Source organism: Pseudophryne corroboree, chromosome 12 (genome assembly GCF_028390025.1).
Source record: "Pseudophryne corroboree isolate aPseCor3 chromosome 12, aPseCor3.hap2, whole genome shotgun sequence".
Taxonomy (NCBI): domain Eukaryota; kingdom Metazoa; phylum Chordata; class Amphibia; order Anura; family Myobatrachidae; genus Pseudophryne; species Pseudophryne corroboree.
In genome coordinates this window covers 173,084,435-173,103,353 of record NC_086455.1, presented here as the reverse complement: position 1 = coordinate 173,103,353, position 18,919 = coordinate 173,084,435, and the positions used below count along the sequence as shown (strand labels likewise).

Here is an 18,919-nt window from a genome sequence, read left to right as displayed (position 1 = left end):
TAATATATAGATATAGATTATACGCTGCACCTGCCCCAGGCTAGCTGCTAGGAATGCACCAGATACAGGGATCCCTACCCCGTCCGCACCAATCCCAGTCACACGGGGCATTAGGAACACGCAGACAGCACTACCACAAGTCAGGGGGGCTATTTGCAATCACATTGTCACCCTCCGTTCTGCCCCAAACGCCCAATTTCACAGAAAGACCGATCCAGCCTGAATAGAACAGACCTACGTAACAGTGCTCACATCTGCCGTTGTACATGTGCTGTGTGCACTCACCCGCCACCGGATCTGACGACAAGTGCTAAATGCTCCAGGACAGATGATGACAGCCTGTGGCACTCCAGCTGGTGTGGAACTACAAACCCCAGCTTGCCTCTGGGTAACAGAGACACAACACAGCTGGAGGTGCCACATGATGCCCGTAGTACGGTATTTATTATTATCATCTTATTATTATTCCACCCCCTCCCACGCCTCCATCACTTACCCCAAATAATGCAATTTATGGACAGATGCAGTGCAAGGTGTGTATGGCGATCAGATGGATAACATTGCATTGTGTGGCCCTAGGAGCGTGGCCCCTCAGATCAGAGGACGTGGAACTGATGCCGCATCTGTATGTTTCAGGTTACAACCAGGCCAATGTGGTGATCCTGCAGAAAGCCCTAGCAGATGACTTTGAGAGGTTCTGCCATGCTAACTCCGGCCCCCTGCCCCTATTGTACCGCAGTGCCCCTGGGCAGTGGACGTGCCCTCCGCTGAGCAGTGACTCGGACATTCGGTGAGTGATCCTCACGTCGGGCTCCTCTCTTATCTGTGTTTGTGGAGGTTATGTCATGTCCCCACCTGGATTGTGTTGCAGGACAGATTGCCTCCAGTATCGGAGATATGAGCATGGCACCTACACTGGCACTGCCACCAGCCTGGACACTTACTCGCAGCAGCTGCAGGACATGGTGACCTTTTACCTGGGCTGCAGCTTTACCTTTGAGAGCGCGATGCAGAAGTTGGGGGTCCCGGTGCGGAACGTGGAGCAGGAACGGAACGTCAGCATGTACAAGGTAAGGAGTATTGTCTGCGCTGTGCCACTGGGTAATGGGGACATTACCCCGCCAGTGTGCGCTGGGGTGCCTTTCCTCTTAGACACAGAGAATGATCCTCCCCTGTTATTCATGTCTGGCTCCTTCTTCTGCAGACTGCAGTTCCCTGCCAGGCGGTGGGTCCATTTTCCTGCAATCTGGTGGTCACCATGAGACCGATTCCTCAGGACCAGCTGCGTGCTGCAGTAATAGCCACACACCCTATGGCGGAATACCACGGGGCACCCGTCCATATTGGCTCCTCAGGTCAGCAGTCCTCATATCCATCTCATTATAACAATGCAATGTATGTCTCATCATCCCAACTTGAGACAGCAAAAAGGAGAAAAAAAGAGACTCTTTTGTGGGCGCACTCTTATTTTAAACTCATGTATGAAATATCAGAATAGATATAAAATTTGCTTTTATTAATGACAAAGATAAAATAGTCAGTGGTTAATGAAAATGAATATAAACAACGTAGCAATAAATTGCTAATACTAAACAGATAGAAAGAAAATTTTATTACCAATCAAACGCTAATATTAGCATGATACTAATGCCGGCTGCCGAAGTCCAGTCACAGTGTCATAAAGAGTCCACACATGATAATTTAGAAAATAATTAAGACACCAGAAAGAATATATAAGTTATATGTATAATTATAACCCTGCGTTAGTATGTGAGTATGACACCTGGTGAGAATTAGAGTATATATGGGCAAACTCGTATGATAATACCAGCTGTCATGAGAAAAAAGAACAAAGAACAGTTGGAAGAAAGATGGCAGTGTGATTCTGCTGTCAGTGTTAGACTCTGAGCGTGATGAGCCGGTCTGCACTCTACTATACTAGGTCTTCCTCAAGAGTCACCCACTTGAGTACTGACCCAGCCCAACACAGATTAGCTTCCAAGATCGGACGGTTTTGGGCGTTACCAGTGTGGTATGATAGTAGAGAGAAAGGATAACGATATTCGGATGCTCTGGAATCACTGATGAGAGTTCACGAATTTGAAAATGTAAGCGGAAAGGACAACGAAGATGAGATGGATCTGCTGCCAACTTGTCATTCATAGAGATCTCATATACAGGACTTTACACATATACATATAGGGCTTGACTCTAACCCTAACCACAGTCTATCCATAACCGCAGTCTAATTCTGATCACAGCCTAACCGTAACAGCACGTAACCCTAACCACAGTCTATCCATAACCGCAGTCTAATTCTGATCACAGCCTAACCGTAACAGCACGTAACCCTAACCACAGTCTATCCATAACCGCAGTCTAATTCTGATCACAGCCTAACCACAACAGCACGTAACCCTAACCACAGTCTATCCAGAACCGCAGTCTAATTCTGATCACAGCCTAACCACAACAGCACGTAACCCTAACCGTAACAGCACGTAACCCTAACCACAGTCTATCCAGAACCGCAGTCTAATTCTGATCACAGCCTAACCACAACAGCACGTAACCCTAACCGTAACAGCACGTAACCCTAACCGTAACAGCACGTAACCCTAACCACAGTCTATCCAAAACCGCAGTCTAATTCTGATCACAGCCTAACCACAACAGCACGTAACCCTAACCGTAACAGCACGTAACCCTAACTGTAACTGTAACATACTACACCCCTAACCGTAATAGCACCTAACCGTAACAGCACGTAACCGTAACCGTAACAGCACGTAACCGTAACAGCAGCCTATCCCTAACCGTAACAGCAAGTAACCCCAACCATAACAGTAGCCTAACCCTAACCGTGGGTGGTCTTCAGTTTGCCAGCGGCCGGGCTCTCGACGACCAGCATACCGGCGCCGAATCCTGACCGCCGGCATACCGACAGCTATTCTCCCTGGAGGGAGAATAGATAGCGTGGCGCGCCACCATGCCTGCAGCGGAGAGAGCCCGCAAGGGGCTCATTTGCGCTCGCCCAGCTGTAGGTATGTCAGCGGTCGGGATTCCAGTGCCGGTATGCTGGCCGCCGAGAGCCCGACCGCCGGCATAACATACTACACCCCTAACCGTAATAGCACGTAACCCTAACTGTAACAGCAGCCTAGCCGTAACAGCACGTAACCCTAACCGTAACAGCACGTAACACTAACCATAACAGTAGCCTAACCCTAACTGTAACAGTAGCCTAACCCTAACCGTAACAGCTGCCTAACCGTAACAGCACGTAACCCTAACTGTAACAGCAGCCTAGCCGTAACAGCACGTAACCCTAACCGTAACAGCACGTAACCCTAACCGTAACAGCTGCCTAACCGTAACAGCACGTAACCCTAACTGTAACAGCAGCCTAGCCGTAACAGCACGTAACCCTAACCGTAACAGCACGTAACCCTAACCGTAACAGCAGCCTAACCCTAACTGTAACAGCACGTAACCCTAACCGTAACAGTAGCCTAACCGTAACAGCAGCCTAACCCTAACCGTAACAGCAGCCTAACCCTAACCGTAACAGCACGTAACCCTAACTGTAACAGCAGCCTAGCCGTAACAGCACGTAACCCTAACCGTAACAGCACGTAACCCTAACCGTAACAGCAGCCTAACCCTAACTGTAACAGCACGTAACCCTAACCGTAACAGCAGCCTAACCGTAACAGCACGTAACCCTAACTGTAACAGCACGTAACCCTAACCGTAACAGCAGCCTAACCGTAACAGCAGCCTAACCGTAACAGCACGTAACCCTAACCGTAACAGCACGTAACCCTAACCGTAACAGCAGCCTAACCCTAACTGTAACAGCACGTAACCCTAACCGTAACAGTAGCCTAACCGTAACAGCAGCCTAACCCTAACCGTAACAGCAGCCTAACCGTAACAGCACGTAACCCTAACTGTAACAGCAGCCTAGCCGTAACAGCACGTAACCCTAACCGTAACAGCACGTAACCCTAACCGTAACAGCAGCCTAACCCTAACTGTAACAGCACGTAACCCTAACCGTAACAGCAGCCTAACCGTAACAGCAGCCTAACCGTAACAGCACGTAACCCTAACTGTAACAGCACGTAACCCTAACCGTAACAGTAGCCTAACCGTAACAGCAGCCTAACCCTAACCGTAACAGCAGCCTAACCGTAACAGCATGTAACCCTAACCGTAACAGCATGTAACCCTAACCGTAACAGCACGTAACCCTAACCGTAACAGCGCGTAACCCTAACCGTAACAGCGCGTATCCCTAACCGGAACAGGACGTAACCCTAAATGCAGCCTAACCGTAACCGCAGTCTAACCCTGACCACTGCCTGACTCTAACCCTAACTGCACCATAAAACCTAAATTTAGCATTAGAATACTATGTCGACAGTTAATGATCACAATGTGACATGTTACATGTGAAAATAACATCCATGTCGATATTATGGTTTCAAGTTTCTGACAGGATATGGTATATGTTAGCGCTATAACTTCTGATGCTGGTGTATAATCATGTTGTAATGGACATGGGGCCTAATGCAGACCTGATCACAGCAGCAAAATTGTTCTCTAATGGACAAAAACCATGTGCAGTGCAGGTGGGGCAGATGTAACCTGTGCAGAGAGAGTTAGATTTGGGTGGGGTGTGTTCAATCTGAAATGTAAATTGCAGTGTAAAAACAAAGCAGCCAGTATTTACCCTGCACAGAAATAAAATAACCCACCCAAATCTAACTCTCTCTGCACATGTTACATCTGCCCCACCTGCAGTGCACATAGGGGGGGGTCATTCAGACCTGATCGCTCGCTAGCTATTTTTTGCAGCACTGCGATCAGATAGTCGCCGCCTATAGGGGAGTGTATTTTTGCTTTGCAAGTGTGCGATCGCATGTGCAGACGAGCGGTACAAAAACATTTTGTGCAGTTTCTGAGTAGGTTTGGACTTACTCAGCCGCTGCGATCACTTCAGCCTGTCCGGGGCCGGAATTGACGTCAGACACCCGCTCCCAGAAAACGGTCAGTTGCCACCCACAAACGCCCTCTTCCTGTCAATCTTCTTTTGATCGGCTGTGCGAATGGATTCTACGTAAAACCGATCACACAGCAATGATCCGGTTTGCACCTGAACGACGCGCCTCTGCATTGTGGTGCATACGCAGTTCTGACCTGATCGCAGCGCAGCTAAAAATTCTATTGTGCGATCAGTCTGAATGACCCCCATGGCTCTAATGCTGGGCACACGTCAGAGCGATGTGTACCCGGCCAATCCGACGAGCAGCGGAACCCTGCATTGTGCCATGCCTATATACTTGCAGCATGCAGGGGACGACGGCACAATGTACAATACCCGCAGCTTGGCATCATACCCAGTATCTTCTGGTACACACAACATGATAGAAACTACTTAGAGAATTTAACTAAATAATGTTTAGTACATGAATGCTTTTCCTGTCGCTGTGCAGATTTCCTGGGCATCAGAGACCTGCAGAACACAGATTACGGAGACGCGGTGCAGCTGCAGCCGGGAGATGTTCCGGTATTCTGGGCCTGTGGGGTGACCGGGGTGGAAGCGGTTCTTAGCTGCAGTAGGTATCGCTGTCTATTCATCTTCATCTGTCACATCTAATGACACCTGGGCAGAGCCAATCCTCTAACGGCTCATCTACAGGCGGGAGAGAGGCCAGCGGGGAGGCCCGGCTCTGTGGTGCTGCCTGGGAGGGGGGGATGCAGAATAGATTACTGAAATGTGCCGGCAGGATGGCGTCCCCCTATAACCTGACGCTGACCGTGTCCGTGCTGGTGAGCGCCGTGGTCTCCTGGTCAGAGAATACAGGTCTGACTCTAAGCCTTGAAAAGTGATAAAGTGGAGAGAGATAAAGTAGCAGCCACTCAGCTCCTAGCTGCCATGTTACAGGCTGTGCTGCCTTATACTGAGCCTTGGAGAGAGATAAAGTAGCAGCCACTCAGCTCCTAGCTGCCATGTTACAGGCTGTGCTGCTGTATACTGTGCCTTGGAGAGAGATAAAGTAGCAGCCACTCAGCTCCTCGCTGCCATGTTACAGGCTGTGCTGCTGTATACTGAGCCTTGGAGAGAGATAAAGTAGCCACTCAGCTCCTAGCTGCCATGTTACAGGCTGTGCTGAATTATACTGAGCCCTGGAGAGAGATAAAGTAGCAGCCACTCAGCTCCTAGCTGCCATGTTACAGGCTGTGCTGCCTTATACTGCGCCTTGGAGAGAGATAAAGTAGCAGCCACTCAGCTCCTAGCTGCCATGTTACAGGCTGTGCTGCTGTATACTGAGCCTTGGAGAGAGATAAAGTAGCAGCCACTCAGCTCCTAGCTGCCATGTTACAGGCTGTGCTGCTGTATACTGAGCCTTGGAGAGAGATAAAGTAGCAGCCACTCAGCTCCTAGCTGCCATGTTACAGGCTGTGCTGCTGTATACTGAGCCTTGGAGAGAGATAAAGTAGCAGCCACTCAGCTCCTAGCTGCCATGTTACAGGCTGTGTTGGTAGTTTATCTCTCTCTTTCACTTTTTAAGGCTTAGTACATCTGCCCTCAATCCTTTAGCATCCAGAAGGTCATTCTCTTATAGGTGATGGAAATGAGTCTTGATGACTCTCTTGGGTGTAAAGCCCCTTTCAGTGTGAGTAAGAATTTACTAGTCATTTACTATAAAAGACAACGCGATTGCACCGTGGTTAGCATTGCCTTTTCACATCATTAGCGTCTTGGGTTCAGCTCCCACCATGTGTGTTGTATGGTCTCCACGTGTACCTGAGCTTCCTAATACAAAGCCCCAAAACACAGTGATGGGGTGATCAGTTTCTGACAGGAACAGACCCCGTGTATGTATTTGGGAATTCAGGGGGAGATGTACTGAGCCTTGGAGAGAGATAAACTACCAACCAGTCAGCTCCTGTCACTTTACAGGCTGGATGGGTCTATTTACTAAGCCTTGGAGAGAGAAAAAGTGGACGGTGATAAAGAACCAACCAATCAGCTCCTGTCATTTATCAAACACAGATAGGAGCTAATTGGCTGGGGCTTTATATCTCCCCGAAGCTTAGTACACCTCCCTGTTAGACTGTAAGCTCTGCTTCCGATGGGGCAAGAACTGATGGGGATGATCATTGAGTATAGCAACTGTGTGCACCCAAGGTGGCGGCCTCACCCTCTGCGGTAATTTAATCGACGAGTTAAATCTACAAATGTAATGTAGCGTGCTGCGTCAGCAGGAGTAGGCGCTGGCAGGAAGCGTTCCGCACGGGGCGCAGCACCTGGTGAGTTACTGTGCGCTGCGGCTGAATAACTATTAATGCTGACTGCTTCCTTGTTCCTGCAGAACCCGTCTTGGCGTTCACTCATTCTCCAGGCTGCATGTTCATTACCGACGTCAAAAACGAGGACGCAGCAGAACCGCGTTCCACAGAGGTGCCGGAGGTTGTGCAAATCTCCTCCGATCCGCTGCATTACAGCCTGGTCTCCCAGCGCACGGCGGACAGGATCCGAGCACTGGAGGCAATCATTGGGGTGGACCCAGGTAAGTAGCGTAACGTCTGTACAGTCACATGGAGAATGGTGTTCTAGATTATTAGCGTGCAGCTTACATCTGTGTCCTGTATAATGACTAATTGCTAGAATACTGATTATACTGCCACAGGAACCCATCAATGAATCTACGCTCTCAGAAAGCCAGATTCCCATAGTAGCAGCAAATAACTCCCCGGGGGAGATGTACCAAGTGTGGGAGAGAGATAAAGTGGAGGTTTCCCATAGCAACCCATCCCCCTAGTGTGAAGGAGAAGATATGAATCATACTGGAATATAACAATACATATGTAGATAGTGGCACGTGTTGTTCTGTGTTACAGGTGAGCGCGGCATCACACACCTGCTCACTAAGGACGAGCTGCTGAAGTCCTGTCTGTCTCTGTCTCACGCCAAGTCTGTGCTGATAACCACCGGATTCCCCACCCACTTCCAGCACCAGCCCCCAGAGGAGACCGATGGCCCGCCTGGAGCGCTCGCTATCGCGGCCATGCTGCAAGCCCTGGGGAAGGAGGTCGCCATAGTAACGGATGAACGCGCCATTGACATGAACAGAAGTATTGTGGAGAAGGCCGTAGAGCAAGGTATATATTCCTGGCAGTTGCTTCATTTATATCTGAGATAAAGCTGTGATCATGGGGGGTAGGTAAGTGGTAAGAATGTACTACACGTCAGAGAGCAGCCCCAGCAGAGGCAGGTCTGATGGAGAGTGTCAGGACCCTGGCCTCTGCTTCTGTAAATCAGGGTCAGACTAGCATTCAGTGCTAGGTGATTGTGTGTTTAGTGCACACTTGCACTCACTGCTAGACACCGAGTCTGTAAAGACTTGATGTGTACCGATAAGGATGTGATTCCTGACTGCTCCCTATAGTTAATGACCAGTCTGCGTATTAGTCCCTGGTGAGACCCAGAACACGCATTTTCCTACCCTTGTCTCTGTGCACTGGACCTCTGCTACGCCCATTGACCACGCTCCAGTCTGACCCTTGCCATCAGACCTCTGGTTTGGATGTGTTCATGGTTTTGTTTGACCCCTTGCTGCTACCACTTAGCTTATATGTGTTCCTAAGACCCAGAACTGCCGAGATAATACTCTTGGGGTCCCCTTCTGAGTTATCTGGGTCAGGACTTTGCCTGCTAACATGAGTCAGTGTACAGTTTCTTCCTCCTGTTGCGGCCCGTCTACCGATACGTGAATGGCAGCTGGAGCCATTATCCGGGAGAAGATGCCTCCACTAGGGAGTGTGCCAGGGCTGCGCATTAGGTATGTGTGCCATCCGTATAACACACGCATCTGCTTTATATGGTAAGATCCAGTGATCAGGGTCATCTCCCCCCCCCCCCCCTGACTGTACAGCTCTGCAGAATATAGAATATAAGAACGTATAAGAATCCAGCTCTTTTGAGAAGCATCTAACAGTATAAAGAAAGTTCATTTAGACACTTTATTGTGATGATAAAGAGTCATTGCACTGATAATGGAACACTTGTATAGTTATACCCTCAAATAGCAATATTAAGGGGTACATTTACTAAGCAGTGATAAGAGTGGAGAAGTGAGCCAGTGGAGAAGTTGCCCATGGCAACCAATCAGCACTGAAGTAACATCTATAATTTGCATACTATAAAATGATACAGAGCTGCTGATTGGTTGATGGGGAAACTTCTCCACTGGCTCACTTCTCCGCTCTTATCACTGCTTAGTAAATGTCTCCCTTAGTGAGTGACCTTCTTATAATCTACAGGTGTCACTATTGCTATTGCTCTGTATTGAAGCTTAGGGCCTGATTCAGCTTTCAAGTCAAGTAAAAAAGCAACTGGGCAAAACCATGTGCAGTGCAGGTGGGGCAGATATAACATGTGCAGTGCAGGTGGGGCAGATGTAACATGTGCAGAGAGAGTTGGATTTGGGTGGGTTATATTGTTTCTGTTCAGGGTAAATACTGGCTGCTTTATTTTTACACTGCAATTTACGTTTCAGTGTGAACACCCCCCACCCAAATCTAACTCTCTCTGCACATGTTATATCTGCCCCCCTGCACTGCAGTGTGGTTTTGCTCAATTACTTGATTTTTTGCTTTACTTTCAGACATGAACCAGGCCATTGGTTCCATGAAGTTGTAAGCACCATGTTATTTTACGTCTATTTGTAGTGCTGGTTAGTCCAGGGAGGGGACATAGTAACATATTATGCTTCTTCTGTATCAGTGACGGGCAACAGGTGGTCCCCCCCTCCCCACCCCGGGGCTTCACCTGCCGCCCCCAGCTCTTTCCGGCTTACTGTAAGATTTGTTGGCTACAGCTTGGCAGCATTGTGTATACCGCTGATGTGTTATTACAGAGTAATACAGTAGTACTGAGTAATGTGCGGTAAGTGTAATTAGTGTCATTTACTGAGAATAAATGTGATGTGTCAGTGTAACCGCAGGAGGTAGGAGGGGCATCAGTGTACATTAATAAATGTGACGTGTCAGTGTAACCGCAGGAGGTAGGAGGGGCATCAGTGTACATTAATAAATGTGACGTGTCAGTGTAACCGCAGGAGGTAGGAGGGGCATCAGTGTACATTAATAAATGTGACGTGTCAGTGTAACCGCAGGAGGTAGGAGGGGCATCAGTGTACATTAATAAATGTGACGTGTCAGTGTAACCGCAGGAGGTAGGAGGGGCATCAGTGTACATTAATAAATGTGACGTGTCAGTGTAACCGCAGGAGGTAGGAGGGGCATCAGTGTACATTGTTCCACCATCGCTTGTGATCACGCACATCATGACCTCCTCATAATTTCCCTCGTACCACGCGTTTCGCCACCAGCCGTGTCCGGCGTTGTGTACAGCTTGAGGGATTAAGCGCACACGTCCTCTCGGGTAATACGTGATCCTCATAGCAGAATGTGAGAGATAATGCACCAACCAATCAGCTTCTGTCATGTTTCAAACACAGCCTGTAAAATGTAAGCTAGAAGCTGATTGGCTAGTACTGTATCTCTCACAGCTTTATCTCCGCACATTGATAAATCCCCCCCTTGGAGCTGATTGTCGCCCAGTCATCTATTGGCCCTTGTTTTGTTCTCTTTGTATCATTGTGGCACTGTTGTCACATGGTATGTCTGTTCTATAACCAGGAGCGCTGGCGGCGTCTGTGCCTCTGCTTTCTTACAAAGAGGACGCTGCGGATTCCGCCCTGAGATTCCTGTGTGAGAATGGAGACCCCGCCTCGCCCAGGTAAGACCAGACTATACAGACTAGCAGCGCTCCACCTGCCGTGTAACACCTCTGAACTACAAGTCCCAGCATTATACGCTAGTGCTCCTCATAGTTCTCCGGTGCCTGGTAAAACAAGGGTATCAGTCTTTGGTGGCTGGTAGACTATACAAACAGGGGGGCAGATGAATTAACCTGGAGAAGGCATAAGGAAGTGATAAACCAGTGATATGTGCAAGGTGATAAACACACCAGCCAATCAGATCCTAACTGTTAATTTACATATTGGAGCTGATTGGCTGGTGCCCTTATCACCTTGCACTTATCACTGCTTTATCACCTCCTTATGCCTTCTCCAGGTTAATACATCTGCCCGCTGTTCTGTGTGGTTATTATTCAGGGCGGCGGATCACCAAAGTTAGCAACAAACAAGACATTTCGGATACCCCTGATTTAATATATGTCAGCCATGCAAAATGTATATCTCTGTGACGAGCACACCTGAGGCTATAGGGGACGTTAGCGGGTGAGATACGCCAGGTAGTTAGCGTTCACCTCCTGGTGCTGCAGACTACGGCGAGGCCGAATCACTTTTATTCTCCTCTCTCCCAAGGTTTGACCACTTGGTAGCCATAGAACGGGCTGGACGGGCAAGCGATGGCAATTATTACAATGCCAGAAAAATAAACATTAAACATTTGGTGGATCCCATTGATAACTTGTTTGTGGCTGCACAGAATATTCCAGGTGTCACCACGACCGGTATGTATAATGTGTTACACCTAGCACCGTTCTCTTAGCGTGATCGCCGCTGCGGTCATTATGGCTGGCGGTGAGGGCAGAAGATCAGACACGGTGCAGCTGTCACTTGCTACCTTTGTTCCCCCACCAGGAATTGGAGATGGAGGAAACGAGCTTGGAACAGGCAAAGTAAAGGAGGCCGTAAAAAAGTACATCCCAAACGGAGACGTCATTGCGTGTGATGTGGCGGCAGACTTCACCGTAATTGCTGGTGAGTGGTGCGAGGAGACGATGGAGCGGCCAGTATATGAGCTTGTCACATAGTACGTCTGGAAGAATGTCTCTGTATAATGCGCTCACTAAGGAGCAGATGTATTAGCCTGGAGAAGGCATAAGGAGGTGTTAAACCAGTGATAAATGCTACGTGATAAACGCACCAGCCAATCAGCCCCAATATGTAAATTAACAGTTAGGAGCTGATTAGCTGGTGCATTTATCACCTTGCACTTATCACTGGTTTATCACTTCCTTATGCCTTCTCCAGGTTAATACATCTGCCCCTAATTGCGCTATACAGACGTAGCCAAACCAGTCGCAGGAGCCAGTCGCATTTAGGACACTTGTGTATAATAATGTTTAGCCACGACTTTAGGCAGAGTAGTAATTGTTCATATCCTATAAATTTCATAGAAGGATTTTACAGCGACAGTTTTACTGTCTTACTGTGTCTGTGACTGGTGGAGGCGCGAGGTGTTACCTCTGTAGCCAGAATGCGGTGTCCGCAGCGTGCGTGGGGACATGGCGACTCCACATCAATGTAACACTAGTTATAGGAAGCTACAGCAGGACACAAGAAACCTAATACAGCCCTGCAAACGGGATTCAGTCAGAATACCGACGCCGGAATGTCAACACTGCTCGAAATGCCGACGCCGGATCCAGACATGGATCTCAATGCCAGTGCCGAAGTAAGTCGCTGGGGGGTGTAGGTTTAGGCTGCGGGGGAGGGAGGGTTAGAATTAGGCTGCGGGGAGGGGGGAGGTTAGGGTGAGGCATCTCCAGGGAGGGTTAGGGTTAGGCTGTGGGAAGGGGAGGGGGAGGGGGGGGGGGTTAGGCTATAGGAGGGCTAGGGCGAGGGAGGTTAGGGATTAGGTTTGACATATGATACTTACCTGCTAGGTGTCTGGATCCTGAGCATCGGGAGATGCCGGGACCCCGATACCATCCCCTTTAAACAAGTCACAGGTAACCCTCCACCTGAGCACCATATCATGTACTCTGCTCTAGTGATAAATTACTCTGCTATATATTATTTCTCTATACGGGCAATTATCAGGCTTATCCGTGGCGATAAGAAATGAAGTAGAGCCTGTATTTATCAATGTTCACATTTAGGGACGGGGGGTCTGTAAGGAGCCATCCCTGCGATGTGTTCGGGGGGTGGTCACCCCTCAATCGGGTCTCCTGCGCATGTGCGGGCCACTGAGCTCGCTGGTGCTGCGTGCGGTGCCCATAGGCTACAGCGGCACAACGCCATCTGCAGATAGCATTAGCTGCGGGGGCCAGACTCTGCATTCTGGAGTTTGATAAATCTGGCAGCATTATATTCCCCATAGAAACCTGACGGAAATGGCGGGACTGCAGCAGGTATTGGAGATATTGGCTGCAGTCCCTCCATGGTACATTGGGGTGATACTTAATATTTGCGGGTATTCCCCTAAAACTGGTGATTTGGCGGGATATGCCACAGATATCCTATATAATAAAAGGCTAACGCTACTCCTCACCTCAGTGGGGGGATTCAAGTGTTTTGCGCACTGGCGGCCACTAGCTGGCACCCAATGAAGCAATTCAAGTGTTGCGTGGTCATTTAAACAGGCTGGTAACTCTTTCAATGATAAATAGCCAGTCAGGTAAACTACACATCCCAGCATGCCCTGCCACAGTTTAAGCATTCCATAATAGCAAAACTGTGGCAAGGCATGCTGGGATTTGTAGTTTCACAAGAGCTGGAGAGGCACAGGGCAGCTTGGTTGCATAGTGGTTAACATTGTTTCCTCACAGCACTGGGGTCATGGGCTCAGTTCCCGACGAGGCCATTACCTGTGTGGAGTTTGTATGTTCTCCACATGTTTGATTTGTCTTTCTTCCAGGTGCTCCGGTTTCCTCCCACAACACATACTAGTAGATTCATTATTTTATTATTACTTCAGTTACCAGTTATTCAGATAGCGCACACATATTCCGCAGCGCTGTACAGAGAGTATTTAGCCGCTGTGGTGCGTGACACCTGTTCAGTGCTGGATACAATGTGTAGCGTAGAGGCTGATGATAATACATAGTAGTAATTAGGCTGGTAGGTTATGGTCGCTGAGCATGTGTCGGAATGTGGCTAATGCCGACATAGATACAGTGACACATCTGACGCTCTTCTCCTGCAGGTGTGTCTAACTGGGGAGGTTATGCTGTTTCCTGTGCCTTATACCTCCTAAACACCTGTGAGATCCACGAGCGTTACCTGAGGAGAGCCGTTGGATTCCCCAAATTGTCAGCACCTGAGCCATGGGCGTCGTCGCTGCCTTCTGTCAGTAAGGTAACAGTATACAGCTCCTGTAATACGGGTGTGGGTAGGCCAATAGCGTACGTTCCCTTGTAAAGATGTCACCACACCACTGGCAGGGACATCCGCCCCTTCAGCAGACAGGAGTCCATCGGGCATATTCAACTGGGCACAAAAATTTGCAGGTCTCGCAACCTAGTTTTTAATAACCAAGGGTATGCGTGCCTCGTGCCCCGAAAATAAAAATTGTGGCCAAAATTCTGCAGGGGTGAAAAAAAAGATACGGAGCGCTGCGCACTCACCGGTGTGTCCCGGCCACTCCTCTGTCTGCTGTGCCCGGCTGCCGCATGCTCCGCACTGACGACATAAATGTGGGGGGGGTGCACAACTGACTGACGGGGGGCTCGCACATGACCGGGAGCTCACTGCACAAGTCAAAAGGAAGACCTCAAGGTGTGGGGGAAACAGAGGAGGAGGACGGCGCCTCCAGAAGTAAGTAATTATGGACTAATTAAGCTAATTGGAAACTTCCAATTGCTTAATTCCTCACTAGGGGAAGGTAGGGGGGAAAGGGGTTCTGAAGCAAGTCCCAACTATTTTTCCTTAAAATAATGAATGAAGGGCCTAATGCAAGGTTGATTGCAAAACAACATTTTCCTCTAATGGGCAAAACCATGTGCAGTGCAGGTGGGGCAGATGTAACATGTGCAGAGAGAGATTTGGGTGGGTTATATTGTTTCTGTGCAGGGTAAATACTGGCTGCTTTATTTTTACACTGCAATTTAGATTTCAGTTTGAACACACCCCACCCAAATCTAACTCTCTCTGCACGTGTTACATCTGCCACCCCTTCACTGCACATGTTACATCTGCCCCACCTGCACTACACATGGATTTGCCCATTAGAGGAAAATGTTGCTGTGCAATCAACCTTGAATTAGGCCCTAGGGAACAATTGTTCTTGCTCTGGGGCCGTGAGAAGAAAAGCAGCGGTAATTTCTATAGCGATCGCCGCGGCTCGTTTTCTCGCAGGCAGTTGAATAGGAAGAACTCTGCAGCTGCGGTACAAACCCAGCGCCTTGGGGTATTTGTAAAACCCACCTGCAGTTGAATACGGCCCCTTGTTGTGTGTTTGTCTAATGAGTCAGACTCACACTCCTGGCCGGGTCTCTGCGGCTGCTCAGCACATTGTGTGTTAGTTCCATCTGTGCGAGCAGCTCTCTCATTGGTGGAAGATGACGTATCTCATGGCGTGCAGGAGGTGGTGCTCCCCTGTCCTGCGCTGCTCTCAGGGTGGGGCAGTTACCCACGGACCTAGAGTTACATGGTGGACATTCCCCAGCAGAATAGGAAGATTGTGGCCGCAATGCGTCTGTGTGTGACTTACATCCAGCTTTATATTGTAACAGGAGGAGAAGCTGCTGCAGATACTGGTCAGCCATGGAGTCCGCAGCGGGAAGACCGGAAATCTGGCCATGGAGGTTGATGGTCTGCCATTCTTCAACACCCATTCTGAGATGATTCAGCGTCTCCTGGACGTCACAGCGTAGCCACACGTCACACTATTTTATTCAGGGATCACAGGGACATATTCCGCAGGACGTACAGATGTAATGGCACAGCGACATAGTGTATAACGCAGTAAGCGCAGACTGACGGGAGACGTACACTAGGTGCTGTACATGTGATTTAGCTTTGTGTTGCGGTGTAATACTTAGCGTTGTGGAATTCTTGGTCAGACAGATCTCCGTCCATTGGAGTTTTCTATTTCCAAACACGTCGTCCTTTCTAAGGCGCTCTCAGTACAGGTCACACCGCTCTTTGTCATCGCCCTTCTTCTCCCGCCTGTCTGTTTGTTCTCAGATGTGAGGCGGGCAGGTGAAGAACACGCCAGGTCTTCAGGAATGCCCCAGCAGCACAGATTATGTCACAGGGGAACGTCTTATTTTGTCAGTTTCCGCTCATCTGCCCATTTTGCAGATCAGGGCTGTGCGTTATTTGGGTAAAACCAGCATTTCTGGGATTTGGTGCAATCGGACAACAAGCCGAGAATGGGTCTGTGTGCCTCATTAACATGGATCTTATTGTGTTTTAAGTTGAGCTTCATCAGCGAGTGACTTCTCAGCCCTGTATGCTATTATTACTTTGTAAGATGTAGGAGAGAGCTGGTCTACTATCGAGATCCAGATTACAGTGTTATCTAGATGGTGTAGGTGCCCTAGTGCTCTTGCAGGTATGTTCCCCGGGGTCTCTAGCTCCTCTTGGACATGTAACAATGCTATTTGTGCCCCTTGCATATTTGGTTGGGTTGCCCAGCTCTTTGTCCCTTTTGGCATTTGGCTCTGGAGATCATGGGTAGAGACACCCGGTTGATCCCTCCTTCTGGCTCTTGAATAGGCTCAGGCCCCATTCCCTGCTATCACGGTCACTCCTTACACCTCTCACCACAGCTGCTAAGTGGTTGTTCCGGGTCATTGGAGAATCCACCCACCATTAGGGAACGGTTCTCTAGACTTGATCATTAGGTGGCCACGGATGACATTCTGGGGTCTGGGGCCCGTGGTCGCTGTTTAGTCCAGAAGGTATACTGATGCGTCCCATAGGACCTTTGCTCCAAGACTGCCTCTGTTTATTCTTTTTGTTGTGTGGGGGAGAGGGGTACCAGGCCCCTGCGCTACTTACCATCCTGCTATGATGCTGCTGGGGCCCCTAGTGTCAGGTGAGGTTTCTTCACGTCCCCTCCTTCCCATCTCCTCATTCCTCTGTCTCTTACGCCCCCACCCCCCCCCCCACCCCAATACGTTTCTCTCAGCGATTGTCTATTGCGGCTCTGGCTGGACAGGCTCCGGACCCTTCCTTTTATATGGAAACCGTGCCGCAGCCTGTTGTTGCCTTTCCTTTTTCTATTAATATCCGACACATGTGTTAGTGCAATGCCAAATGTTTTGGTTCCTTGATGTCTGGTATATCCCCTGTGTCTTCTGCAATAAAAGCTTATTCCACAATATAAGTCTGTAAGGAGAGAGTGTGGTAAGATGAACGTTCTGCTCATGTATAGTAGAGGCTGCCTTGTTGTGCTCATTGTAGACGCTTTGTGGAGCAGATCCAATGAGCTGCACTTGTCTGCCGACGCCTATTGCCGGCTGGCACTACATGGGATAGGGAGGCAAACACAAATAAGCTAGGAACGTACACAGCTACAATGTGCAGCCAGATGAATATGCCCTTATATGTTTGGCAGCTACACGGTGATATAATCAGTATGTGAAATGAGATGTGACTGTGGGCCTCATTCTGTCCGCAGCATCCGCGTGTGCGTCTTTTGCCGGTCTTGCGTCTGCGACTTTATGCAAACACCACGGACCATTTTCATGGGAATGAAAAACCACCTCCCAGTCACAGCCCTGGAACACCCAGCACATCCCTAATGCATTACAGTCACCGTGAGCCTCAGTTGTGCACACCCTGAGACCCGTGCGCTGTGCGACTAGCTGCATGCGCAGCACCAAATAATCGCTCAGGTCCATGAACATCGGCATTGTATGTGACTGAGAATGAGGCCCCATGCCTTTCTGCAGAGAGGGGACGCGATACGTACTGTAAGTCGGCGTATGGTCTGATAGTACTCAGTAACCGGTCTCTGGTGTGTACATTGCATCCGCTTTCTGTGTGATCAGGGATGGATGTTATTGTGGGCACCTTCTGTAACTATAGAGGTCTATGTACTAAGCTTTGGAGAGAGATAAAGTACCAGCCAACCAGCTCCTGTCATTTTTCAAACACTTACATGGCAGCTAGGAGCTGATTGGCTGGTACTTTATCTCTGTCCTATGCTTAGTACATAGAACCCTGGGACTGATGCATTAACCCCTGGCATGCAGGTAATTGTGATGCTATGTGGCACGCCTGCTTCACCCGTTCTTATTAGGCGTAATGTGCTGGCGGGCATTTATACGGTCGGTCTGGGACTGAATCCGTTTGGGGAGCTGATGTTTTGCACGCAGAAGTTGTGTAACATGGTGCGGAATAGAGCCACATTCTCATTTCTAGCTATAGGGGAGGCACAGTTTTGGCTAATGCCCGTCTCTCGCCCGGCCCCTTATACAGCAGGTACCCCAGTGACGGGCGGCGCTGTGATCTCACAGGGCCGGTCACCCACTCACTTCACATATAGAACCTCTCCATGCGGCTTGATGACTGGGTGGAACTCCTCCCCCTGCGCTGCCAGGTATGGCGGCATATAGTATGGCGCAGGTAACAGGTCTGAAAGGGATTTGTCTGTAAACCGTTACTCAGTCTGAGCTGTGAGATTCTCTTAATAGCTGACAATGGGCCTAATTCAAGGCAAAATAACATTTTCCCCTAATGGGCAAAACCATGTGCAGTGCAGGTGGGGCAGATGTAACATGTGCAGAGAGAGTTAGATTTGGGTGGGTTATATTGTTTCTGTGCAGGGTAAATTCTGGCTGCTTTATTTTTACACTGCAATTTAGATTTCAGTTTGTACACACCCCACCCAAATCTACTCTCTCTGCACATGTTACATCTGCTCCACCTGCACTGCACATGGTTTTGCCCATTAGAGGAAAATGTTATTTTGCAATCAACTTTGAATTAGGCCCAATACCCAGCACATCACCATGTAGCTTGGGCGGTACTCCCTGCCTCTCACATACCTCATCGTACAAGGTGTCATTCTGCCATGTATTACAGGTGCAGAACGGTTTTGCAGCGCAGACGTAACAGCAGCCGTACCCTGTAACCTATCAGCCCTCTGCCCTCGCCCGCAGCTATACTTAGCAGAACAACAGCCTTTTCCTGGA

General features: G+C 49.1%; 1 protein-coding gene and 1 pseudogene across 4 annotated transcripts in view; one reads left to right on the top strand and one right to left on the bottom strand.

Moving 5' to 3' along the window:
* DGLUCY (D-glutamate cyclase) overlaps positions 1–17,106 on the top strand; it is a 37,809-nt gene extending 20,703 nt beyond the window's left edge. For all 4 annotated transcript variants that reach the window (XM_063948599.1, XM_063948596.1, XM_063948598.1 and 1 more), the window contains exons 3-13: positions 637–790; positions 872–1,070; positions 1,205–1,355; positions 5,502–5,624; positions 7,386–7,583; positions 7,915–8,175; positions 10,717–10,816; positions 11,409–11,557; positions 11,688–11,807; positions 13,978–14,129; positions 15,506–17,106. In XM_063948599.1, coding sequence (XP_063804669.1) covers positions 637–790; positions 872–1,070; positions 1,205–1,355; positions 5,502–5,624; positions 7,386–7,583; positions 7,915–8,175; positions 10,717–10,816; positions 11,409–11,557; positions 11,688–11,807; positions 13,978–14,129; positions 15,506–15,646 — 1,748 coding nt within the window. In that variant the 3' untranslated portion in view covers positions 15,647–17,106. The remainder of the gene's footprint in view (positions 1–636; positions 791–871; positions 1,071–1,204; positions 1,356–5,501; positions 5,625–7,385; positions 7,584–7,914; positions 8,176–10,716; positions 10,817–11,408; positions 11,558–11,687; positions 11,808–13,977; positions 14,130–15,505) is intronic.
* Positions 1,928–2,046, bottom strand: LOC134981705 (5S ribosomal RNA; annotated as a pseudogene).
* Positions 17,107–18,919: the final 1,813 nt, after the last annotated feature.